This window comes from Heliangelus exortis, chromosome 7 (assembly GCF_036169615.1).
Source record: "Heliangelus exortis chromosome 7, bHelExo1.hap1, whole genome shotgun sequence".
Lineage (NCBI taxonomy): Eukaryota > Metazoa > Chordata > Aves > Apodiformes > Trochilidae > Heliangelus > Heliangelus exortis.
Window position 1 is genome coordinate 31949021 of NC_092428.1, and position 26668 is coordinate 31975688.

Sequence of the window (26668 nt, forward strand, 5' to 3'; positions counted from 1 at the left end):
GGACAGCTTAAGATATTTTTTTTTTTTTTGTCACAGAAACAGGAATGTACCCATACAAAGGCTCAAAATAGGCCATCTTTTTAAAAAAAACAACGAAAAAAAAGGCGATGATTCACAAAAGACTATGAATATAACATGTAGCTAGTTGATACAAACCTAATAGGATTTGTTAAAATCAGTCACATCTAATAACACGTTTTGAAGTGTTCTCGTATAAAATATCACGTGAAGAAAAGAAGACTTTTATCAATGTCTAAAAAAAGTGGGTTTTTTTTGTTTTTTTTTTGTTCATAGACAGTCTGACAAGTTGCCATAAAAAGTGTTTCCTGAGACATAAGGAAATGCAACATTATTCTTGAACCCTTTCCAGCTCAAGACTTTTTTTCCACTTGATAAAATAGCTGCAGATTTAAAACTGAGAAAATATATTTGAGTACAAATAGTGTGTGAAACTTAATACTTTCTTCTTTTTTTTTTTTTCTTTTTCTTTTTTTTTTCCTTTTTTTTTTTTTTTTTTCTTCTGTTTTTTTTCTTGCATCATTGCAGGGCATAGGTGAATGCACAGCTACTTTATTCAGTGTATTGGGCAGAGAAGAGCCTGGCAGTTTGGGGGTTTGTTAGCTGGGGGGTGGTGGGGGGCTTGGGGAGGGGGGGGCAGCATTGCCAGGAGCCCTTTCTGCTTTCCCCATCCCACAGATCCTGGTTGGAATGGCTACAACTTAAACCTGGCAGGAGAACATCTGTTACACATCACTGGCCCTGTGAGACTGCAGAAAAAAAAAAAAAAAAAAAAAAAAAAAAAAAAAAAAAGAAAAGAAAAAAAAAAGGATTATTATTGTTGGTTTTTTTTTTTTTTTTTCTTCTAAGCCAGTACGGATGCTTCCCCTTCGAAGAGGTAACAAGAGTAAGGAAAGGGCTGAAGCCACATAATGGTTTCCTCTTACATTTCTGTGTTAATTCTGTGAGGATTGCTCAATGCAAAGGTTTGGAAACAGGTGCAGAAGCCCTGTCCTTCCCAAGGAATTGAGGGGGGGGGGGAAAAAAAATCTATTTTTATTCATGTGATTGATGCACAGATGAAGGAAACTCAACACACAATAACAGAAGTTGATCATTAATGTATCACATCCTAGGTTTTGTTTGTTTTTTGTTTTTTCTTTCAGTGCTTCAGTAAGCAGGTGACTTCTTCAGGGCTTCTCCCCAGTCCTGACTGCTATCTCCTTGTCAGTAACACTGGAACATCAATGATGCCTCTGTCCAAAATCGACATTACAAATTTAGTATCAAATTCCTTTGTGGTTTTTTTTTTTTTTTTTTTCCTTAGTTCGTGTATAACTTCTTTTCCAATGTCTCTTGGTCCCGAGTTTATTGAATGCCTTTTATCTGTTATTTGTGTTTAAATTATCTGCTATTGCTCGTTGGGGTGTTCCCTGTTGTCCCCGTGTTTTGTGGGCTGGTTGGGAGATGGAGCTTGGGAAGGATGTGCCACTGTGGGAAGGTTGTGGGTCACGGGGATGCCGCCGGGAATGATGCCTTCCATGGCTGCTGGGATTCCTCCTGGTGCCACAGTCACCATCCCAGGGGGATACCTGGCAGAGGGGACAGAGAGAGGCAGGTTTGTCACAGCACAGCTCAGAGGAGATGGAGGAAACGAGCTGCAAAGATTCCACTTCTCTACCAGCTTGGGGTTTTCCTTTAAGTGACAAGGGAGAACTGGAGTTAAATCAGTGCTGCTGGGCCTTAGCTGAGTGTCCTTCACTGTGATACTGGGCTTGCATCTTGTGCTGTACCTTCTAACAGCTCCTTGAACCATCAGGAGGCTTTTCTCTTTGGAAAAAAACAGGGAAAGGGATCATCTGGAGTGCTCTCTGACAGGGTAAATGCCATCACCCTTAATGACTTAATCATCCCTGCTCTGCAGAGCCTTTGAACACCCACGCCTGCTTTGGAAGGTTTGTAGGAAGCTTTGGAAGGTTAGTAGGAAGGTTTGTAAGGTTTGTAGGAAGGTTTGTAAGGTTTGTAAGCTTTGTAAGAAGGTTTGTAAGGTTTGTAGGAAGGTTTGTAAGGTTTGTAGGAAGGGTTGTAAGCTTTGTAAGGTTTGTAAGGTTAGTGGAAGGTTTGTAAGGTTAGTAGGAAGCTTTGTATGGTTTGTAGGAAGGTTTGTAAGGTTTGTAAAAAGGTTTGTAAGCTTTGTAAGAAGGTTTGTAAGGTTTGTAGGAAGGTTTGTAAGGTTTGTAAGCTTCGTAAGGTTTGTAGGAAGGATTGTAAGGTTTGTAGGATGGTTTGTAAGCTTTGTAAGGTTAGTAGGAAGCTTTGTATGGTTTGTAGGAAGGTTTGTAAGGTTTGTAAAAAGGTTTGTAAGCTTTGTAAGAAGGTTTGTAAAAAGGTTTGTTAGCTTTGTAAGGTTTGTGGGAAGGTTTCTAAGATTTGTAAGCTTTGTAAGGATTGTAAGGATTGTAAGGATTGTAAGGATTGTAGGATGGTTTGTAAGGTTTGCCTCTCCATCAGGTGAGCTGCAGCTTCCTCAGGGAACCAGAGAGCAGACACAGGGGGCTGCAGCCCCTCTGCCTTTCTCAGAGCAGGGTGAGTTCTGTGTATTCCAAGAACCAACACTGAGCTTGAGAAAGGAGAAGAAAGGAGAATTTCTTAAGCTTTCCACAGGGAAGATGTAATGTGAGGGCAATGAGGCCAAAGCTCTCTGGAGGTCTGGGGGCTGTGTGGGGACTGAGCAGGTCCCTGCTGCTGCACCTCAGGGCCAGGCAGAGGGGGAGGGAGGGAGAGGCTCTACCTGCCCATGAAGGTGGGGTGGGTGAGGAGCTGACCTCAGCTTAAAGGGGCACCAGGGCCGTGGCTCCCAAGGAGCTTAGGAAGGATGAAACACCCTGCAGAGGTTAAGCCTGGAAGCCACAGCTTGTCCCCAGGGTAATGCCAGTGCCCACGTGCTTGGGAGCAGTGGGGGGCAGGACCAAGGGTGAGGTTTTCAGCAGGTTTGGAGGTTTCAGTCCTCAGGTTCTGCTGGGCAAAGTGAGCAATCTGCCTGCCCCCCAGGGCCAGGGCACATGGGATGCTCAGGGTTTTGCCCTCTCAAGGGCTGGAGGTGCTCCTGCCTCTGCCTTCTCACAGCACTGAGGTGCCCACGGGTTTGTCTTCTACTCAAAGTCTTTTTGGTGCTGGGCTGAAGGCTGCCTGTGCTCCAGCTGAGTCCTCATGCCTGGTGTCTCCTATCAAGGTGCTTGGAGCCATCCAAAGTGGAGAAATGAGTAAAGCTGACCTCAGGGATTTAGATGGAAATTTGCCCAACCAGGTACAGACCTGTACTTGGTGTTTTTACCCTGGCTCAGGAACCCACAAGCTGGGTTCCAGCCCAGGGGAGGGCACAGACAGAAGTGCAGAGCAAATCTGCAATTGCTGCTTCAGTCTGGGAGTTGTGTCCTGCTTGTTAACAGGTCTGGGGGTCCTGGTACCTGGGGAGATGCCACCCAGGTGCCACCTGGCCCTCTGGGGGACTGGGAGGCTTTATAAACCCCTGGATAAAGCAAGCAGTGTTAGCAATCCCAGCGATGTCACCGCCAGTCCCGATGGATGGGGACATCGCAGGCACCGGCTGAGCCGATGCAGAAGTTGTTGCTTCTGTGCTGCTTTTCCAGCTGGAATTCCCACCCCTTCCTGCGGAGGGGAAGGCGGCTGCGCGGGTCCCTTTCTCCCTCTTACCTGTACGTGGCACCATTGAGCTCTGGATGAATTGCTTGCTGATCTATTACTGACCACGGGGCTGTTGTGACAAAGAATTCCTTATTCACGCAGTTTCTTAGGCTGTCTGGGATGCGCCCTGGAGTTGGTAAGAAAGGTGAGATGTGTCAGGCGAGTCCTTGCTTCATCACCCTCTGCTAATGAGCTCCTGATTTTCCATTTCATTTTGTTTGTTAATAAGGTGGGGGGCAGGCATGGGATCCCTCATTTCAGGAGGAGCTTTGGGCTGGCCCGAGGTGCAGGCTGGAGATCAGATTTCTGAGTCCTCCCCTGAAGGGATGCTGCTCCCTGGAGCAGGGGCTGGCCAGACCTGAAGCTCTGCAGCCAGGGCAACAAGGGGTGTGTGTGTGTGTCTGTGTGTGTGTGTGTCAGTTTTTAGGAGGAGAGAACCATCCCTTTGCTGGAATATCACCCCCACCAAATGGCCTGAATGGACTGCCCAGGACAGTGGTGGAGTCACCATCCATCCCTGGAGGCATTTAAAAGGCATTTGGGCCTGGTCCTTGAGGACATGGTTTAGTAGTTGAATTATGGTGTTGGTCAGAGGTTGGACTGGGTGATCTTGGAGGTCTCTTCCAACTTTTAAACATTCTGTGATTCTGTTTTGTGACAGCAAGAGGTGGACAGAGGTGTCTTCACTGCTTTGGGACTTGGTTCTGGGAATGGTCTGCACCACCTTGTGGAACAGCACCAATAAAGGGAACAGCAAGTACTGCTTCAATGTCCTTTTGTCCCCTGCCATGGACACTGATCTTTGCCATGCTGCACATGTAGCCCCATTGATTAAAAACATAAAATAACAAACCACAAAAACCCAAAAACAAACAACAAAAACCCCAAACAAACAAACCCCAAAAAAGAACAATAACAAACAGCCCCTCACCCAACCGCAAACAACCCCAAACGACAGAAAATTCAAGTTTGGTTTCTCAGCTCTTTTTGCTGGGAAGAAAATCAGGGTTAGACCCCTTTTCCTGGGCTCCTGCTGAGGTGGATCCCTGTCTCTGCCCCTCCAGGCAGGGCAGTGCTGAGCTGCCCCTGGGTACCTGTGATCGCACGCCGGATCTCGGTAGCTGCAGCTTCTCTCATCTCCAGGGATGCCTGCTCGCTGTACCACGCCGTGTGGGGAGTGCAGATTAAATTAGGGGCATCTTTCAAAGGGCCTTGAGCAAAACTGAGGGCAGGAGGAGGAAAAAAAATTAAAATTAATCAGTGTTGAAAGAGAGGATAGAAGATGATCAGCCCAATGGCTTCTAAGCCTGCCCTCCGCATATGCAAACCTCTGGCTGCAGCCCCTCTCCTGTGGCACTGGAGGGTCCAGACAGCCTGAAGTGGTCTCCAAAGTGCTGGGGGAGAGGGGGATGCAGCTCCCGTGCAGGTTTTAAACTGAAAATGCAGCAGAAAGAGCCAGGAGCGCTGTAAAACCAACCTACTCCTAATGCTCTCATGGGAAGCAGTGTTTGGGGGTGTCTCTGCAGCAGTGTGGGGATGTGGGGATGGGCTGCAGGTCACCCAGCACAGGCTTTACCCTTGGTAGGAGCTATGTTCCTTTTTATTTTTAAGATTGCTTCTGGAAACACAAGCAAACCACTAGTTCTACCTCCATCCCTGTTTGTGGTGAGGGGAGCTGTGCTCCCCCTGACAACTGCCCCCTTTCCTGCTAGCTGCAGCCTGCAGGCAAAAAAATGCCCCAAACTCCCACAGTAAATTTGTCCTTCTGCATACTGAGCACTTGGCTGGGTTTGATTTTTTGGAAACCCAGGCTGATTTCTTCTTCTAAGCTCCCTTTGAGCCCCTGCAACCCTCCTGCCAGCCCACACCCGATGGCTGCTGCAAGGTGCTGCCACCTTTCCTCAAACCATCAGGAGGGTCCTGCAGTGCTGGAGCTGTGTGACAAGGCAGAGGGTGCTGTGTGACAAGGCAGAGGGTGCTGTGTACCCCCTGGACACGCCGTGATGGATGGCACCCCAAGGAAAAAAAACAAAACAAAACAAAAAAAAGCCAGAGCTTTACCTAAAGGGTTCAGACTCGTGCACGTCGAGCGCAGCCCCTCGTATCCGTCCCTCCTTCAGGGCTTGGGTTAAGGCCTTCTCATCCACCAGCCCCCCACGGGCTGTGTTCACCAGGAATGCTCCCTGCCTCATCTGGTGGTGGAAAAGGAGAGATGAGAGTGGGTTCAGTGTGCTGACCCACACTGATACCCTGATGGGTATCTCCCTGGTTTTCGTGCTGAGAAGCTCTGCTCCTGCCCCAGAGCCATCCCTGTCCTGGTGCACATGGGGTTTTTTTTCCTACAGAAAGTCCAGATCTGGCTGGTACTGGCAAACAAAACCCATGCCTGCTGTTACCTCCACACCAACAGAGCAGTGAAGGTGTCTCTGCCCATGCAGAGAGGTTGGAGCTGGATGATTTTAAGGTTCTGTCCAACCTTGGCCATTCTGTGATCCCGTGAACTCAAGGTAACACCGTGGGGAGATGAATGGGCTCGTGGGTGCAACCAGCCCACAGACCCTAAGGCACCATCCTGCTGTGGCCACACAGGGACCCCAAACCAGCACAGAGGGACCCCAAACCAGCACAGAAGGACCCCAAACCAGCACAGAGGGACCCCAGCCAGCACAGAGGGACCCTAAACCAGCACAGAAGGACCCCAAACCAGCACAGAAGGACCCCAAACCAGCACAGAGGGACCCCAGCCAGCACAGAGGAATTCCAGCCAGCACAGAAGGACCCCAAATCAGCACAGAAGGACCCCAGATCAGCACAGAAGGACCCCAAATCAGCACAGAAAGACCCCAGCCAGCACAGAAAGACTCCAGCCAGCACAGAGGGACCCCAAAACATCACAGAGGGACCCCCAGCCAGCACCCATGCTCTCCTCAGTCCTGGGTGTGAGGGGAATCACCTGCTTGATCGTGAAGTCGTTGATAAGGTGGTGGTTGTGTTCATTAAGGTTACAGTGCAAGGAGACACAGTCGCTCTGATAGAGCAGGTCCTGGAGTGTGTAGACCCTCTGGACACCAAGGGACCTCTCAATCCCATCCTGCAGGTATGGGTCATAAAAGATGACGTTGAAGCCAAAGGCCTTGGCTCGAACGGCGACAGCCTGAGCAGTGCGACCTGGAGGGGAGAGAAAGAGAGATGATTCCACTGATTCCCACCAACCAGATCCACCTGGATGAGCTCTCCTGGCCTGGAGATTTCCCTGTGACCTCCTGGGATGCTGGCTGGAGGGCAAACCCAGGCCACTTTGCAGAGGGAGGGCAGCGCTTGGGTCTAGCAAATGTGAACTGTTTCTGTTAAAATTAAAAGAAAAGCACCCAAAAAAAAAAGATGGGTGAGGCCATTAGGCACCTGCCAGCCCATGGCCATTTGCAGGTGGCAGCAGTCACAGCCATGCAGGTCTGACAGAGCAGGCACAACGTGCAGCTCTGGACATCACAGAGAAACAATCCTCTGCAGAGCTGTGTCTACCAAGAAAAACCTAAAAGGAAGGGGGGAAAAAATAAAACCACCAACCCCTTATTTAGTCAACTTTTTCTGGGGTAGGTTCTTCAGCCTCTTGCTGAACAGCTGGGCAAAGACAGCTGCTGGGACTTGGAAGCAAAGGGCTCATCCGTGGTGGGAAGGATGCCTGCAGGGATGCTGGGACCCTCCTGCCTGTCCCCACCCCTTGTGCCCTGTGTGCAAGGCCTCAGTTTGTTATTCACCTCTTAAAACTTCTCCAGCTGGGCACAGAGGTGCTGGTGCTAAAGCTGAAACTCTCCATAGGTAGAGGGGAACTGAAGATCTGATGTTTTACCCAGCCTGGGCACCACGCAGGGCAGAACGGCTCAAAAAGAGGCAAGTTGGTGGAACTGGAGCTTAGGGATGGGGCTTGGAGCAACCTGGTCTAGTGGGAGGTGTCCCTGGTTGGAACTAGGTGATTTTTAAGGTCTCTTCCAACCCAGCTCTGGGATTCTGAGATGTTTCAGCAGAGGAGAGCAGCATTACAGCTGTGCTCCCTGTCAGGTTTCCCCAGCGCTCCTCCAAGGGCTCAGCCCAAGCTCACAAAATACACCTCCTTCCCTGAAAAATCTGTGTCAGAGTCCCACTGTGGCAATTCCAGGTTTGAAAACACCCATTTTGGGTCCTTCCTAGGGCACTGCAGTGGTAGGGAGCCTCCCTGGAAGGCTGGAGTTGGCAGCGTTTGCAGAGTCCCTTTCCCCTCCCCAACCTACCGAAGCCGATGAGCCCCAAGGTCTCCCCCCTGATGCGGGCAGCACCAGAGGCCACCTCCCGGATCTGCTCCACACTCTGCACCCTGGTGCCTTCCCTCAGGGCCTGGTAGAGCCACGTGTTCCTCCTGTAGAGGTTGAGGACGTGGCAGACGGTGGAGTCGGCCGTCTCCTCCACGGCAGCCGAGGGGATGTTGCAGACGGCGATCCCTGAGGAGGTGAAGGCCACAAAAAAATGACCATGGCTCAAGGTGGCCACCCAGAATCCATGCTGGACACCCCCCCCAAACCCCCAGCCCGATGGGAGGGAGGGATCCCAAGAAGACCATGGGTTCTAGTATTGGGCAAGGAAATTAAAAACCCACGGCGGGGGGGTTCAAAAGAAGAACCTTCCGCTGGGGGTGTCTTCACCAGTTTGGGAACTGGTGAAACTGGTCAGCAAGGTGGAGGCAGCTGACAGCGTGTGGCCAGGCAGGGTGTTTAGACACTGGTCATTTATTGAGTGCACAGTTGAAAATCTACCTGATGGGAAGCAATACCAATTAAACTTTCCGCTACATTTGTGGGGAGTCATTACATTTTCTACTCGGAACCACATCATTTGGCCACCCAATTTGCCAAGTATAAAAAGAAGGATTATACAGCAGTATCCCATTACTTTATTCGTTATATTTTCCCTTTCTTGATGTCAAAAGCCTCAGAACATTGTTATAATGGATAATAACAATAAGAGTTAAAAACATGAAGAAACCATTACGTTGGGAAGACACCGCTCTCCTCTCGAGAAAAAAAATAATTCCCTACATTGAGAATTGCTTTTTTAGGAATGACTATTTGAAACTCTCTTATTGCAATTACCCCGTGAAATGGCTCACACTGTTATTCCTCACTTCCCCAGAGATAACCTTTAATACAAGACATCCTAAACGCTGTCACAGGACTGCCTGATAGGCTGAATCTTGGGAGCAGATCATCAAAACCAGCTGTAACTCAGCTGCTGAAATCATGGATACAATTAAGCTCTCCCACTTAGGGGTGTGCAGAATGCCAAAGGTCTGTGTGACCACCCAAACCAGGATGGAAATCTGGGGGCTCCAGCACTGTCTGACAGCCACGTACCCCACAAACCCAGGTGTGCAAGAATTCCCCCAGCTGGGCCCAAGGGCTCCTTTCTGACCAGGTGACCCTCTGTGTTTTGGCAGCCCACATAACGTGACCATACAGTAAATCTCTTTTCAAGGTTCCTGAGGCACCCCTGATGAGATAGGAAAGGAGGCAGCCAGAACCCAATGCACAATTCCTGCTCCAACACCTGCCATGCCATGTTCCCAGCAGTGTGGGCATGACCAGGAACCAGATCAGGTCAGGAGAGTAATTTTGCTTAGCAAAATCTACTAGAACACCCTTCCTCCAATTTTGCTAAAGCCAGGTCAACTCTCCAGAGACAGGAACCTGTCAGTGTTCCAGCAGAACACTCGTCAGTACCAGGGGTACCTGGAACAGGGAAGCTGTAGGAATGAGGGACTCAGATGGGGAAGTTTTAACACTATGAGCCCAAGAGCTGCCTTCTAAAACTTCACCACTTTGTTTACTTCATGGTCACGTTTTCTTGTCATAATATTCTCTACACACACACACAAAAAAAAGTCAACTGTAATTTTAGGGGCTGAATCACCCCCTTTGGGAGGTCCTGCCTGCAGCTCCACTTTGCCAGCACAGTCCCCTGGGAAGCAGCAGGTACTGGTGGTGATTTTAAAGTCTGTGGGGGGGATGTGGGAGGGAATCAGGGTGCAGAGCTGGGACTTACCAAGCTCCCCTGCAGCTTTGATGTCAATGTTGTCATAGCCACTGCCTATTCTGACAATGACCCGTAAGGCCTTGAACTTCTCCAGGTCTTCTCGAGTCAGCGTGATGGTGTGGTACATCATTGCCCCAACAGCTTCATTTAATACCTGGAACACAACAGAGATGTCAGAAGCCAGGACCTAAATTAGGAATTTTATACAGTTTTACTGCTGTCTGCCCCAGGCATGGTGTAAGATGACACTTCCAGGTGTCACCAAAGCCATCAGGGGGGAGACCACCGACACCGAGGATGTTTCCCTTGAGAACAGACTGGAGAGAGATCTGAAAATTATGATTTTAGGTCTAGGGAGACAAGGGAGAGGAAAACTGAGCCTGTCACTCACTCAGGCCCTTTTCCAAGTGGTTATCTGATAATCCCTCTGCTTCCAACCAGCAGGAATTCTGCTTTTAAAAAGGAATTTGGTTTTACAGCAGTATTTACTGGTTTTCAACACAGCTGTGTCACTCTTAACTCCTTGACCTTCTTTTGTTTGAAGCACAAATACCTGTCAAACTGTTCACATTGACCTCTCCTGTATGTTTTCAGGACAAGATCTGTGTGAGGCTGTACAGTCACTTCAGGCTGTACTCCAGCCCCTTCAGAGGAGATTCTGATTTTCATTGGTGCTCACCATAAGCTACCTCAGAGCTCTGGAAACCCAAGACCTATCCAAGTTCTCCAAGATGGGCTCATCTATCAATGTATCATAAAACCTGTCCTCCTTCCCCCACGGTCAGTATTTGAAATGCTGCAAAGATCAGCACCCATGCTATTTGTAGTTCCCTTTTCCAGGGAAGTGATTTCTGATCCCTTCAAACCTCAATGAGTTACCTAAATGGGCACAAAAAAATAATTTTAAAAGTATTTACAGCTAAGCTTCTAAGCAGAAACACCTGTCCACACTGCAGGGTTCTGCCTGCAAACTGCCCAACCCTCACCCACCCTCTGGCAGGGAGAAATGAGCTGCTGAGGTGCAGCCAAACCTGAGGAGATCCATCAGCTGCAGTGTGGGAATGGTGGTGGGAAAGCCAGAGTAACTGTGCCACACCTGGGGAGGTGCAGAGTGCAAGCAGACTTCAAGAAAATGAGAAACACAAATAAAAAAAAAGTAAAAAAAAAAAAAAGTCTAAAAAAAGATGCTGAGAGATAAGGTGAGCTTTTTGTTTTCTCCCAGAATAACATCTGACTTACAAAACACCTTCACTGAATTTTAATCTGCGGTGACTTCTGTTGATGTTTTTTGTGATGACCTCCAAGTGCAGCCCTGGAGACTTTTTGCTCAGGAAGAAGTGGAAGAGGAAGGCAGCAGCCCATGTCCCCCATCCCATCCCATCCCTCCCAGCTCCCCTCACCTTCTCGTGAATCTCCTGAGTTGATTGTGCATCACAGAATGCCACTGTTGCCAAGTCCTTCAAAATGGGCATCTCCACAGTGCAGTCCCTGCCATCCAGCAGTGCCACCAGGGGCCGGGGGTGCATGGGGCCATTCATGATTTGAGGACGAATACCTGCAAGCAGAAGGAGTGATTTTTTTACACCAGCAGTGATTCCTGAGTGTGGTTCCCTTGCTGGGTGAGCAGCACGTGGTTTCAGCCCACACGACAAATTTTTGGGGGGATGATGATGGCAATGGAATGCCAAGGTCCTGATGGGATAACATGAGAAGAAACTTCTGGGCTTGGAGGATGAGGGAGACAGAGAGGTTGTGGAGTCTCCTTCTCTGGAACCTTTCCAACCCCATCTGGATGTGTTCCTGTGTGTCCTGCCCTGGGTGATCCTGGGTTTGGACTGGGGGATCTCCAGAGGTCCCTTCCAACCCCTCCCATTCTATGATTTCCTTTTGGGAGCATGGCTGGGGTTCTTCCCTGGCTGAAGAGGAAACATGGGTTTGCTCCCTGGATGGGGATGGACAACCCTATTTCAGCCATGTGTGACTTTTGGGGCATGTGTCCCTGCTCTGCTGCTCCTCACTGCCTCAGGCCATGGAGCCAACAAACCATGGAAGCTGTCAGCCTCTTCAGCCCTTTCATTTAGCACCTCAGGAGTGAAACCCAAGCCACAGGAATTTTTTCCCCTGCCTGCAGAAGGGCTGAGGTTTCACTCTGCAGAAGTACTCTGGCACTTGGTCTGTTTTTTTAAGGAATGACTTTACCATTCTGACCACCTCAGAAAGTCAACTCTAAACACACATCCCCTTAAAAACCCACAGGATTATTAGAAAATCACCAAAAAAGCAGGACCCTGAAGACCTGTAGCACACAAACCTGTGGTGTATTATGTTACCAACTACCCAAAGGCTTCAGAAGTGGGCATGGTGAAGCTCAGCTTACTTTCTAAATCCAAACCTGGTCTATTCCTACATCCCACAGGATGCTCTGGGATGTGCAGCTGGAGCCAGGGGGAAGAACCTGCACTCAGGGTATGAAACAGCTCCAGACCCCCCTCCACCACTCTTCTCAACACCTTCTCATGGGCTGCTCCCTTGCAACTGTTTGTATCTGGGGGGTCTGTTCAGCTGTGCTGCTTTTTCTCTTGTTTCACAAGGACACGTTCTGCAGGCAGAGGTGAGGAAAGGAACCATCAGCACCAAGGGCTGCAAAGGCTGATTTTTATATCCTATTTATTGCTCTGCTGGGGATTAATTCCTTCATTTTTGGACAAGTCACTTCGAAATTTCTACCACTCAGTAAGGGAATTTATTACATTAGGAGTGTACAAAATATCTGAGCTATCTTTTTTGGCTACCCAGGTGCTTTCTGGGAAAAGCATCACTGGGGGAAGCAGGTGCTCTGGGAACAAAGTAGTGTTTTCTTTCTGCTGCCACACTACAAGATGGCCAGGTCTGGAGGGCTGGGGTCTGAACCTTCAAACCCCCTCACATCAGCCTCAGCAAAGTCCCTCTTCTTACCAAAACCCTTCTGCACAAGACCCTTCTGGGACTACCAGCCAACATCTGCCTTGCCTTTAAGCACAGCAGGTGTGTGATCCTTGGACAGAGGGGTGATCAGACACAGGGAACACCTTCCCTACCTCTGGATCAGAGCATTTTCCCCAAAATGCTCTACACCAGAGTTATCACTCCTTACTTACTCACAGTGTAAAACAGGAATTGCTCCAGCCCCCTGGACTGTGGTGAGCAGCAAGGGCAGTGTCACAGCTGCCCCACAGGGTAGGAAAATGATAGTGAGGAAACAAAACTAATGAGAAGAGCAAAGCACTGATTTGATTTGGTTTGTTTTCAAGGCAGAATTAAATAAAGTGCCTTTTTGTCCAGATTGCTGTTGGATAAAGCATTAGCAAGATCTCCACCAGCTGATGTGTTTGTGACAGACATGGGTGCCATGGGCCAAAGCAATAAATACCTCCTAGATCACACCAGCACCAAGAGCATCACCTGGGGAGGGATCCACACTGCTGCCTATGAAACCTGGGGCAGCCCACAGTTACATTCATTTTGCATGGCAAAAATTAACCCCATGGGAACAGGGAGGTTTAGTAGAGAGGGGTCAATGTCTTTCCATCCTTGTTTACTGAATCCACTGTAAAAAATCAATTACCAACCAACAAACCCAGCGGAAGACTTCTGGCATTAGAGACCAGCACTACAGGGACAGGTCCTTCCCTCTGTCTTTCCTACCAAGATCTCCATTAGCAAATGCTGGAATAATGCATTATGTTTGTGTGCATTTCATCCAGATGGAAGTGCAAGTGTGTCAGTGGGCAGGGTAGGGCACCGAGATGATTTGGATAATGGAAAGAAGCTTGGCATAAGCAGATAAGCAAGAATGAAAACATGCACAGATCTCAGAAAGCTTACACAATCCTTACACGAAGCACTATTCCACAGCTAGAGTGCTTTCTCAGGTTAACAAGAGAGTGAATTATAACCCTGACTTAAAACACTTACTCATGTGATCTCCGAGGCTTAGGGCATCACCTACCAGCCTCACAGCTGTAAATAAAAAGGCACCAGATGAAGGGGTGAGGTGGCTGTGGTAATCCCAGCCCTGGTGGCCACCATCCCCATGAAGCTGTTCACCTCTGTCTGGGCAAGCTGAGGGCAGAGCTTGGTGCCCACCAGGGACCTGGACCACCCTCAGGCAGGGCAGGGTGGTGGTGGCACGTGGAAGATGAAACCAAGGGGTCTCTGAAACTGACATTTAATCTGAGCCCCAAAATAACAGTTTTATTTGCTGCCATTACACAAGCTTCTTTGAAAGCGAAACACGGCTCTTTTTTTTAGGTTTTTTTTTTTGTTTTTTCATTTTTTTGAAACAGCATCTGTCTTTGCTCAAGATCAGGGATGTCACTGTGCATGACGACACCTTAGGCATGTCACCCTCACCTGCACACCAATGGGCAGTCTCTGAGGATAAATGCTGGCTGGAAACTGGAAGGTATTCAGAGGAATGTCTCTCAGTTCTGCTACTCCAACGTGGGAGTTTACCTCAGCCCCACCGGGAAAGTTTTGAAGCCAATTAATAGGAGATGAAGTGCATAAAGCATGGAAATAATAAAACCCATTGGCAGGTTTGCAACTTCAACCACCATGTATTTTCCTTGCCTGCCTCTCCTGTTGCCATTCCACCAACCTGCCTCTGCTCTTCACCAACCTGGTTCCTGCCTCCTGAACACACAAACACATCCAAACCAAAACAGTTGAGCTGACAAAACCAAGTGAAACTCAGTTTGCCTCCTCTTTACCCGAGCTCCTACAGCATGTTTGCTCTGCGTGCCACCGCTTCATTAAGAACGAGGTATGCTATGGATCAGAAAGTAATTAAACAGCCAGACACCCCTCCCCTCTTCAATTCTGATAAAACATCACAGCCATTAACCCTTTCACTTTGCCCCATGTTGCAAAAACCTCTCATTCCACCGAGGGGAATGGTGCTGGGGGAACCAAGCCCAACGTTGCCTCCCCGCGTACAGGCGGCAGAGCACACCGGGGTGGTACAGGCAGCAGGGAACCCCAGGGTGGTACAGGCAGCACTGTACACCAGGGTGGTACAGGCAGCAGAGTACACCAGGGTGGTACAGGCAGCAGAGAAGCTCTCCTTGGGGCTGGGGTGGGCTCATCTCTCTCTCCCAAGAGCCTCATCAACTCAGCAGATCCTCCCCACCACGTCAAAGCCTCAGCCTTTCCTGCCAAGTTGTGGCGAATCTTGTTTGATATGTGGGGTTTTTTAGCTGCCCGCAGATCCTCACCAGCACTGCAGGGACAGCTTGGTAAGGAAGAGGGAGAGGAGGGAGGGTTTATGGGAAAAAAAAAAAAAACATTAGGGAAAAAAAGAAAAAAAGGTTTTGCAGTCACAGTGAGAACTCAAACTCCACCCCGGCTCGCAGGCAGCGCCGCTTGTTGCACGCAGCCCCGCGTATAAAGTGCTTTTGTTTCATTTTTAATACACAAAGCCTGCTTGTCCTCTCCTGCTGCTCCTCCCCTTTGCCACCCACTTGTATCCGATCCCAATGGCACCCCTGCCAAGAGAATTAGGGAGTGCTCCCTGCTAAATGGCAGCCTTTGTGTGACCGCAAGACGGCTGGTACCATCTCCCAGAAACAAAAGCAGAAGCCATTTGCCTAATTCTTATTAATCTCAGTTGCCTACGCCATGCAGCATTAAAAAAAAAAAAGAAGAAAAAAAAAAAAAAAAAAGGGGAAAAAAAAAAGGGAAAAGGCTTTAAACATGTTCACTTGCAGTATATAAAAGTGCATCAAGAAGCAATCCTGACACTCGCCTGAATTACCCGTTCACGACAAGAGTAGCTACAGTTTTACAGTCAACTACACACTTTATTAAACAAACAGAAAAGAAACAGGAAATTTCCCCTTGCCTGGAAAATGTTGCCTCCACATTCTTCTTCTTATTAAAAACCACACATGGCAGTGGAGGAGGAGGGAGGGAGGAGGAAGGGGGGGAACCCACACATGAGAAAATACTACCACTTTGCAGTGCGTTGCCTCTCCTTTCGTCTACGAGGGGGTATCTTCAAACAAGCAATCCCGCGGCCCACAGCTGCAACATCTCAAGACAAAAGTCTCTTTGAACACGGAGGGAAAAAGAAAAGGCTTTTGTCCTGAGCCACAGAAGAATGGTCTGAAATTGTGAGAGGAGTTACAGTCACCTCTGCGCGGCTCCCAACTCTTCAGAGCACTCCCTCCAGACTTTGCCGAAGCTTTTAACTAATCGTAGTTCTTTCCCAGCCCTTGAATAAAAATCATGTGAGTGCCAGCCAAAAAATCTTATGCTATGCACACTAAAGGGTTTGTATATGTCACAGTTGCTTTTTCCCCCCTTCCACTCCCCTCCTCCTATTGACTTGCACATACGGCGGGGTTTTTTCTCGAGTTGTCTCAAATGGATTTAATCTGTGCCACGCTGTGCTTTATGTTTGTTTGGGTTGTTTTGTTTGTGTGGGGCTTATTTTATTTTATTTTTTTTTAACTGAAAAAAAAATGAAACGTGCCTTTCCATGCGGAGTTATTTTGAAGGAGGCTCCAGGATCAGGCTGATAGGCTCTAGCAGCAGCACGAAAGCCAACACAAAGCACTGGGGGAAAGCAAAACTGTGCTGATCTCATCTAAGCAGCCAGAAGCAAAGGGCCAAATTCTTTCTGGCTGTGTAAACCAACTGGTTTCCAGCATCAGAACCTCACTGGTAGGATCCACACCTCCTTGAGGATGCCCATTTTGTGGTCCTGCTGGGTTTGAGTCAGAGAGATAGAAGCAGCCCTGCTGTCCCAATCCCCCACTCCTGGAGCACAGGGAAATGCTGCTGGGGGAGATGGTGAAGGATGGAAGAAGGTTGGACTCGAGCAATGCCCCATCTCCAGAGCACGTGGCAGCTCCCTCCTTGGAGCAGTTGTTTTGTTTTCTCTTTCCAGTCACCATCACCAGCAGCAGCAAGGGCTTGAGACAACCCTCATCCAAGAAATATGGGAAAAAAATATCTGCATCTCACTCCCATTTTATACTCTGAGTGCTGCATCTTACTCTCTGTCCAAGGGAAACACCTGGCAGAAACAGGCAGCAATTCCCCAGCACACACAGCCCTCTAACACACAAGGGTTCTGCTGACCCTATCAGGTGGTTCTGGATGTCCAGGGGAATCCTGGAATTGTAGGACAGGGTCATGAATAATGAGAACAAAGATTTATTGCCCAGAGCTGGCACTGTAACATAGACATCAAAAGATCTGTCAGACTTCCTGAAGTCCAGTCTCAGGTAAGACAAGGGGATTTAGAATCATTGCATCATTTTGGTTGGAGCAGAGGTCTTTGGTGATCTCAGAGGTCTTTTCCAACCTTAATGATTCAATCATCCTATTCTGTGATTCAGCAACACCTTTAAGATCATCATGCCCAACCATTAACCCAACTCTACAAAGTCCAGTGTTACACCAAGTCCCTCACACCTTTTAAACCCCTCCAGGGATGGTGATTCAAACATCTCTCTGAGCAGCCTGTGCCACTGGTTAACAACCCTTTTAGGCACATCCTCCTCTTGAATGTGCATTCCCATTTCTTGAGCATCTCAAATTTTCCATGGATTTCCTGTCCCAGCCATCATCCCAGCACGACAAGCAGGAAAGATGAGGTCCCACAGCCCATAACCTTTGATGTGCCTCAGGGGTCTTCACTCCCTGGTGGCCCTGGGCAACCTTTTCTGTAGACTGTAAATCAGCACTGGTCCTACTTCAGGGGAGCACAGAGGGGAAACCTCTGGGAAGCCACCTCTGTGGGTCACAGATAACACACAGGGAAGGGGAACAACGTGGGGAAAACCAGAGGTTCATGTCAGACCCCTCTGGCAAGAGAAATGAGGCCTCAGAGAAACTCCTGAGCTCCAGAGAGATGGGCAAAGAGGCAGCAAGGGCCTTCCTCCCCCATGAGGGGTAGAGTTCCTGGCAGAAAGGAAAGAAGTCATACCTGCTGCTGGGAAGAGCCCGTGCAAACTCCTGACCCCTGCAGCACATTTCCTTCCATCAGCACAGAAGAGCTGGCTTTTTGCCAGTTCCCTTTTCAGGTAACTTGGCAGGGCTTCCTCTTAAGAATGTATTTTTGAAAAATTCCTAGGAAATTCCCATTTAAAACATCCTTATTAGCTGATATGAAGATGGTGATCACAGTCCCCAGCTGAACTACAGCAGCAGACACCAACCCCAAAGAAATGCTCAGGAAAAATACAGGGAGGGTGCGTGTGTGGGATTTTCTTACTTGGATTGGAATTCCTGGAGTCACCCACACCAGAAACAGATACTGCTCTCCACCTCCTTCTGTTTACCCACATTAAAGCACCCAGCTCCATGTCACTCACTAACAATGGCAGAGGATGCTGTCTTGGGGCAGGAAAGTGAAGCACAAGCTTTACAAAACTCTCAAGCACTCTTCTTCCATCAAGTGATCTCTGGGCTGAACTACATCTCATCCAGGAGCACTCTAGATACAGCTGCAAGTAAATAAATTGGTGTAAGTCAATAAAAGAGTCATAAAGTAGTAACACAGAGCCTTCCATATCAAATTATTGGTGTTTTGATTACTCTCAAAATAACCAAAGATGGGAGAGGCCATGTGGGCCATGAGGGATGCAACCAAGAGCACCACAAGAAGCACTCAGGAGACAAAATTCTTGCTCAGAGGAGCTCAGTTTCTGGTGTTGGTTGTTTTCCTTGTTTGGTCTGGTTTTTTTTCTGGTTGGTTTGTTTTGGTTTTTTTCATTCTTATAGAGAGGGATGGGAAAAAAAGGAGAAAAACCCAGTTGGGGTTTGTGTTGTGGTTATGATTCAGACACCACATGGACATCAAAGTGTCCCACTGTCCAGGGGCTGAGCTTTTGCAGCTCCTATTAGAAACAGTGTGGGGAATGTAGCAAAAAACCCAATCAAGTTCTCCTTGAACGTGCTCCATCTGCAAGCCAAGTGCTGCAAACAGCTTGTTTGTGGGGTTTGCTGGATGGCTTTCTTGATATCACCCAGAAACTTGCCCAGTGCTGTCACTTTAGCTGCAGTCAATATTCTTTCCATCTCACAGGTGTGATGTTCACCACTGAGATGCTTTCCAGCCCCCTGGCATCACTCAGGAGGGACAAGAGCCCAGATCTCCTTTGGGTCCTTCTTCTTTTTATCCTTCTGTCTTTTTCCTTTCTATCCAAGTGGAAGCAAACTGGAGCAGTAAAAAACTTAATGAGTCACTTCAGGAAACGAACAGCTTTCATTAACTTTTTGTTTGTTTGTTTTGGTTTTTTTAAAGATAAAATAAATAAAAACCAAGGAGAATGATGCTGATGCTTTACATGAGGTCACAGTGGAGAGCCTCTGGTCATCAGCCATCTGGGTAGGAGGCTTCAAATAATCCTGAGGGGTTCAGAGGCTGTAAAGATGTTTCAGAAGATGAGATGTAAAAATTCAAAGCTAAAGATGAGTCTGCTGATGGGCAGCAACAGCCCTGGCATGGGGATGGCCTGAATCACCACTGCCCCACACCAGCTGCTCTGCTTCTGCTGGCATTTCTGAGACCTTTAGGAGGCTTTCTGTAGGTCCCACTGAGGATCCATTAATGCTCTTTTCTCAAGTACAATGAGGGAGCCTTTGCTGAGAGCCCAGCTTGACTCTAAGAGCTGCCCCAAAGGAACCTCTGCCAAGTGCAAAGTGCCAAAAAGGGCTGGGAGATGCCTTGGTCCCTCCTGTCAATGCCACAGATGTCATGGGCTGTGATGGGAGCTGTCATCCAGCAGGGAGCACCTGAAGTCCTGGCCTGTGCCAAGGGTTGGTTTCAATCCCTGAAGTTTACCTGGACATCTCCAGCAGCTTCTTTCAAAGTAATAAATGCAGAAAGAGAGAAAGAGAAAGCAGAAAGAGAAGCACAAGGGTTGTCCCTGAGCCCTGTGGGACACACTGTGCATGATCCCAGGGGCTCATCCACAGCCTGAGGGATGCCTGCTGGCTACCAAAGGAAAAAAGACAGGGAGCTCATGCCAAAATCCAGGGGTCTTGCTAAAACCTCATCCCTTGTAAAAACTATTAAAAGAGCTCCTGGGCACTTGCCAAGGGCACGAGCCCAGCTGGAACTGCCTGTTAGGTGACCCCGTTGCAAGGTCATCTTTTGTGGAGACCAAAACCATCCCCTCTTCAACCTATGAACACCAAATGTTTCTGCTGAGGGCACTGGGCCTTTGACAGCTTTATCCCTTCCTACCCCTGCTCCTGGCTGCACCCCTGCTCCCCACCCTTTTGCCACAGCAAAGATGAAAAGAAGAAAAGCCCAACCACTGCCACGTCTCCAGCTTTTCTGCAGCACGTTCACACCCCACACTGGGCTCCTGCTTTTGTCATCTTATTTTTTCACTTTTTTCCCTGTCCCAGTCTGTACCCAGAGCCTCTTGTGCTCTCCTGTTACTCTTTGAGGAATTTGAGATCAACTCTGGAAATATCTGAGCGAGGGAATAACCCTGGCAGGTCCCTGGAAAGTGCAGAATGCCTGCAAATCCCACTCGTTTCCCCAAGATAAACACCCTCACTTCCTTGCAGCCCTGGATCATAACTTAGTGTGAAAAAACTCCTAAACACTAACATCCAAGAACACTTAACTACCACCTACTTGCTATTAAAGCTGATTTATTTTTACAACTAATGCTTTAGAAGCCTATCGTAGGATTTTATCACAGCTACACTGAAGTAAGAAGGGCACGTGCTGAATTCTTGTTGACATTTAAAACAGCCCAGAACCATAAAAACTCAGCAAACAAAACTTTGGGCTTGGCAGTGACCACCAAACCCCACCTGTTCTCCATGGGATAGCAAATGAAATCTGCAATCCAGTACTCCTGCAACCCCAGCCCAGGCAGGAGCTCCCCGAAAGGTCCCTCAAAGGCAGGGTACCCCAAGCTCCCCAAAAGTTCCCCAAAGGCAGGGTACCCCAAGCTCCCCAAAAGGTCCCTCAAAGGCAGGGTACCCCAAGCTCCCCAAAAGTTCCCCAAAGGCAGGGTACCCCAAGCTCCCCAAAAGGTCCCTCAAAGGCAGGGTACCCCAAGCTCCCCAAAAGGTCCCTCAAAGGCAGGGTACCCCAAGCTCCCCAAAAGGTCTCCAAAGGCAGGGTACCCCAAGCTCCCCAAAAGGTCCCCAAAGGCAGGATGCCCCAACTTTTGGACTTTCTGCTCTCAAGGAAGCCACTGAGGCCACCAAGGAACCCTTTAAGGGTTGTCCTTCACCATGTTGGTGCTTTCAGAGGGTGCTTTCCCTACCAGAAACACCTTCTTGGAGCAGCTCCTGGCGTCATGTTATCAAATATTTGCCAGGTGAGAAGGTATAGGAGATAAAGAAATTTGCAGCACATAGCAGAGGAGAATGGATTTTATCATTTGGAGGAACATATTAAGGAGAAAGGTTGTTCCCCCAGTGAAGCAGCTCATCTGGGAGCATCATCCCTTGGACACCCCAGCCCAGCAGCTCTGGCTGAGGAAGTCCCAGCAGGAAACAGCAGCTCTGTGGGGAACAACCAGAGCACCCTGACCTTCCCCTGGGGTTGTACTTTCTGAATTTTACGGGACCCAAAGATTTTCTGGGTGTTTTTACTACATACTGGAAAAGCCTGGTTCCACCTTGGGCAGGATTTACTGCTCATGACTGTACTAAGAAGCCAGAGCACTGTATGTAATGTCCTAGGAAAAATATGGGAAAGAAACAGTTCTCCTTTTAACCATGTTCTTCAACTAACATTTTATGATTTTTAATACTGTTGTAAAGCTGTCTCCCCAGACACATCAATAAGAGGAAGAATCATAGAATCATAGAGTGGTTTGGGTTGGAAGAGATCCTAAAGATCACTTAGTTCCAAGAAGGAGCTGTGCTTGCAGCACCTTCCCAGAGCAGCATGTTCTGCTGGAGAGCCACCTGCAAGGCTGCCCACTCAGCTGGAAAAAAATACAACCCATAAACCCCCCATTTTCCCCCCAAAAAACCCCTCCATCTCTTTATCCAACTTCTCTGAAAAAAGATTTTAGAGATGCCACACAATACAGTCCTTTTTAGCTCTCTGTGCCCTCAAGCCATGCATTAATACAGCTGAGACTAAGCTGGATTGAGGGAATTATAAATTGATGTACTGGACGATGTAGAAAGCTATCAAACCCCCCCAAAAAAAGCTCTTCAAAAAGCTCAACACAAAGCTGGATTGTAAGCAGAAGATTTCATGAGGTCAGGGTGACAGTACAAAACCTCTCACTGGAAATGTTAGTAATAAGAGCATCTTATCTCCTGTCACATAGAAAGTACACTGAGTTATAACCACACTCATAACTAACAAACTCCCCAAATCTCAGAATGTTATAATTTAATCACAGTTTTTTCAGACTTAGGGAAAAAAGAGGTGGTCAGGGCAAGAAAACCTCTGTACTTGCCACCTTTGTGGAGCCTTACTAATAGCTCAGTCATAATTGCTGTACACTGAGCTTGCAAAGAGGCACTGTAAGTATTTCAAAAAGAAATAAAGACAAGCCCATACACCTAATGAAGACTTCTCAAGTGCACAAAAACCATGCTTTTGAGACTGCATGTAGAAATTTTGATTCTATGTATACACATGCCAGGTTTCTACTAGTAAAATTCAAGCCAGAAAAAAAAAGTCGTTTGTAATTCAGGGGTGTTAAATTTTTCTTACAGTGTCCAAATCAAATTAAACCACATAAGATTTTTTCTTTGTGCGTTGCTTTTAAATCCAGTTCTTCCAAATATCTGTGAAACCTTTTGAAAATTAAATGAACCTTCTTTGTCATGTGCCATTGTGGAGATCTGAAGAAAAGCAGGTGGTTCCCAAACCACCTTTTTTTTTTTTTTTTTTTTCCCCTAACTATGCAAGTTGGTCTAATAAAAGATACTATCTGTCCCTGCAAACCTGGCTTCAGCTTTCATGGCTGAATAAAGATAACAGGAAAAGTTTAATGATTAACTTTCATGTTCTCTGTTTTCCCCTTTTATCAGGGTTTTCTGGCTGCTGGCACAGGCTGCAGGGCCAGGGGTTGCATCCACCCCCTCTGGGCAGCACCAGGGAGCTCAGCCCCAGCCTCCACACACCTCCTCCTCCTCCTCCATCACCACCTCGACAGCTCTGGTCCTCAACCTGTCCAGAACAACCTCCAACTCTGCAAAAAGATCTAAAATAATGCCAGAGATGTGGTTTGTTTCCTTACAAAGAGAGGAGACAGGGGCAGACACCGTGGTGCCTCCAGCCATTCCATCTCACTCCCCTGGACCTCTCAGAGCTTTTGGGGGCTTTAAGAGGTCCCTCCAGAACCTTCTGGTTGGTTTATTCTGAGGATAAACAACACATGCTACAGCGATTGAGAATATAACCTAAGATTTTGTCTCATCCCTGGCCCTAAAACCATTCTCCTCTGGTAAGTGATAATCCAAGGCCACACTCTTCACATCTTTAATGTGGCCCAAGGACTGCCCACTAAACACCATCTCAAATTTTGGCACCAGAAGTCACCCCGAGACCCCACAACTCTCAGCACAAGTGAGGATCCCCCCTTTGAGGGGTTCCACCTGGGCTTTTCCTGCACACCCAGGATGGCCTCAAGTCAAGGATAGGTGAAACTCTCATAATTTTGCAAATCCTCCCCTTGTAGCTGTTTAATCCCCACTTTTCCCACACCAGCTGGAGGACACTTAGCCTGGTCAGCTGCATGCAAGAGCCTTCTGGTTTGTGGAAACCCCATTCAATGTTCATATATTGCAGTGCCTTGAATAACAGAGCTTACAACCTCCCTAATTTATCACCAAGTGTTTAAAATAGTATCACGAACCCTCATAAGTAATGATAGATGAAAAATTTATCTTAAAGCAGAGCCATTTGAGCTATAATAATCTAGAAAGATCTTTGCTAATCTGCTCCATCTTTAAGCAAAAGAAATACACACTCCCTGGGTTTCGTAATAAAACAAAAATGAACGTTGGCAGAGCAAGCAAAATCATCTACAAACACAAATCAACCTTTTCTCCTTGTGAGCCAGAGTAGCCCAAGGGATAGCAGCAGAATCACGACTCTGATGTATTTATACAGCACATTTCACCTTCATTAATCTAGATAACACACTGGCAGATTCTTGTTTTTCAATTCCAAGCTATTCCTGTGCTACAGCAACTCAACACCCACCTCTCCTTCGGCCACATGAAGGTCTCCAAACACCTCCCTGGAGCACCATGGGTGCCTCCTTCCCACCCTCCCACCACCTTGGGATTGCCTGCCCTGGCTCTGACATAAAGTTTTTGTCACAGGTACAACCTCAGCAACACACCAAAAAATAAGGAGGGAGGTCAGGATGCCAGAACAAAGTGCTGCTGCAAGGGTCTGTATCTTCTCTCTGGTTTTTTTTTTTTTTGGGAGCTGACATTTTGGGCAAGAATTTTAACAGCTGAGGTGTCTTATTTGCTTTAGCACTGCAACTCGTGTGGCTGCTGGGAGGCATTCCCTCCAGACATCCTCAGTGTGTTATGTGACAAATAAAATCCAAACCGTGGGGAAACTGACTGCTCTTGAAACCATGTTAGGCTCTGATGGGCTGAAAATGTCTTCATTTTTATGCCTCTTCACTATCACAGAGAAGAAAGGGAATGCTGCTGTAGGTAAGTGCAGGCTGTAGGTTTATCTAATAATGTGTACTTGAAGATAGTGAAAAATATTTCAAATTTGCCTACAGTTATGAACTGTAACTCAGACTGAAAGGTATCACTGCAGTGAGCTCTTTCCCTCTAACAGTTTTCTGTATTTTATCAGTTCAATAAAGCCTATCACCTATCAGCCTAAAAGCTGCAGTTATATACCCCAGAGTTATTTTCATTTAGGTCATTTTTTTTAATTTTAAAATTGTGCCACCAGGAGGGTGAGGTACTGCAGGAAGAACTGTTCAGATCTCATTTTTTTGGGGGGGGAGGAGGGGAAAGAGAACGTCTCACACTGAAGTTCTGGGAAGTTGACAAAGTTTCCTGCCTTGCAGCAGAAAGCAGGTTACCAAGATGGATGCATCATACCCCTGCCTACAAATTTATACACTTGATTACACCATATGGATCAAAAAAACATCATCAAATGATCTGAGTGGGCTGAGAAAACAACCTGAGATCTTGAAAAAAAAAAAAAAAAAAGGTTCCTGAAACAACCAGGATTTTACATAGTGCTTGTGTCCCAGGGGATCCCAAAGGCCCTGGCATGTTTCCTGCCACAGACACAAAACCATCTCTGCCATGTGGCAAAGAGGTGAAGTAGGACATGGCACCCACCATGAAACTCAGCTAAATGAGCACTTTACAATTTCACACACAAATATGTCTGTGTTTTCATGGTTCACTCCACTAACACACAAGAGGTAAACTTTACAGCACTCAGTGTAAATCTGTTCCTTTGATAGTACAGGGAAATACCTTTGGTAGTACAGGAAAAAACCTCAATGTTGCAAAAGAAGCTGTAACACCTGGCCAGCTGATTTTCTGAAGAATATTTAAGAATACAGAGGTGACTTCATAACTACCCCCAAACTTTCCACTGAGTGGTACTACTTTCAGCAAGAGTTCTCCCAAACCTCTCCCTGGTCCTCAGCCCCACAAATGGGTCTCCTTCCCTCACCTGTTGTCCTCTCTCTGCAAGCAGTCTGTGCCCTCCTGATATCCCCTTCCTTCCAAAGGAAGAAGGAAGGTGATTCTTCTGTTGTTCACAACGGAGAGATCACCCAAGAAGAAGATAGACAAATCTCCCTCACAGCATCTGGAAATGATTTTGTCTTTCCTAAAACAAGCTATTTTGTTGCTCCTCAGAAGAAACAGACCTTGGGAGAGGTGAACTGAAGCGAATCCCTCTCAATACTTTGTTCAAGGTCTGGCCAACAGGCACTGATGGGCTTCAAGATTATTTTTTTTGTTTTGTGTGCACCACCAGGGTCACAACTCTTGAGGGACTCCTCTCCAAGCTCTCACTGAATGAATAGGATGGATCAGGCAGAGGGGGCAGAGAGAATGTTGCACAAGACACCCACACACATCTGGCCATCTTCTGCCTCCTTGGTCCCAGCTGAGCTGGTGAACCCTGTTTGTGGCCAGGATTAGGTACAGAGCAGCCACCAGAACTCCTCCCTGGCATGTGCCTGCATTCAAGCACTCAGCCAACTGGAGATGGCTTTGCTGTTTTACCCCTGTCAGGCCTTTGGACAAAAAATTCCTTGCTGCTGCCTCACAATTCAGATGAGGAGTGCCTGGAGTCAACGGGTTCAGTGTGGGGATCATTCAAACCAGCTGTGACCAGTGAAAAGGATCCATTCTTCATTCCTCTGCCTGGGCTTGCTAGAAAGTAGGGAGCAAATGTTCCACCCAAAATAGTTTTGGTCTGAGCACAAGAGAAGCTATTGGCAACAACAATGTTGAAAGAAAGAATGCCTTAGCATCAGGCTCAGATGCCTTGCAAATGTACTTTGTATCCTCTACCCCAAATCATATTTCTTTCTGCCTGTAACAGACTACATGCCTTAACCAGCTCTGGCAGATCACTGACTGTCTTTATTTTGGCTAGTAGAGAGCTCCCTGCCATATGGGACCTATCTAGGATGGAAAGCAGACCTACCAGGATGGAGAGCCCAACCCCAGCTGAGCACTGGGCCACCATGGCCTCCAAAATGAAGCCAAGTTGTGCAGAAGTCCTGGGCAAAGGGTGCAAATACACCAGCTCCTCAGCTGCTCGCCTTCCCTTCAAGGATGCTTGGATAGCATTGCAACAAATGCTGATTTTTTAAATTATTTTTTTAAAGAAAAAGCTGCCACAGCAACCAGGTGGGAATGGTCAGGTCTTGGTGGTTTATTTTTAACCTAGAGTGGA

The 26668-nt window shown here is 47.6% G+C and overlaps 1 protein-coding gene across 1 annotated transcript in view; it reads right to left on the reverse strand.

The window, feature by feature from the left end:
- Nucleotides 1-1038: 1038 nt before the first annotated feature.
- Nucleotides 1039-26668, reverse strand: part of CTBP2 (C-terminal binding protein 2) — a 40615-nt gene continuing 14985 nt past the window's right edge. The window contains 8 exon segments of the mRNA XM_071749654.1: nt 1039-1589; nt 3712-3829; nt 4797-4924; nt 5764-5894; nt 6656-6870; nt 7971-8177; nt 9775-9919; nt 11166-11320. Coding sequence (XP_071605755.1) covers nt 1409-1589; nt 3712-3829; nt 4797-4924; nt 5764-5894; nt 6656-6870; nt 7971-8177; nt 9775-9919; nt 11166-11320 — 1280 coding nt within the window. The 3' untranslated portion in view covers nt 1039-1408.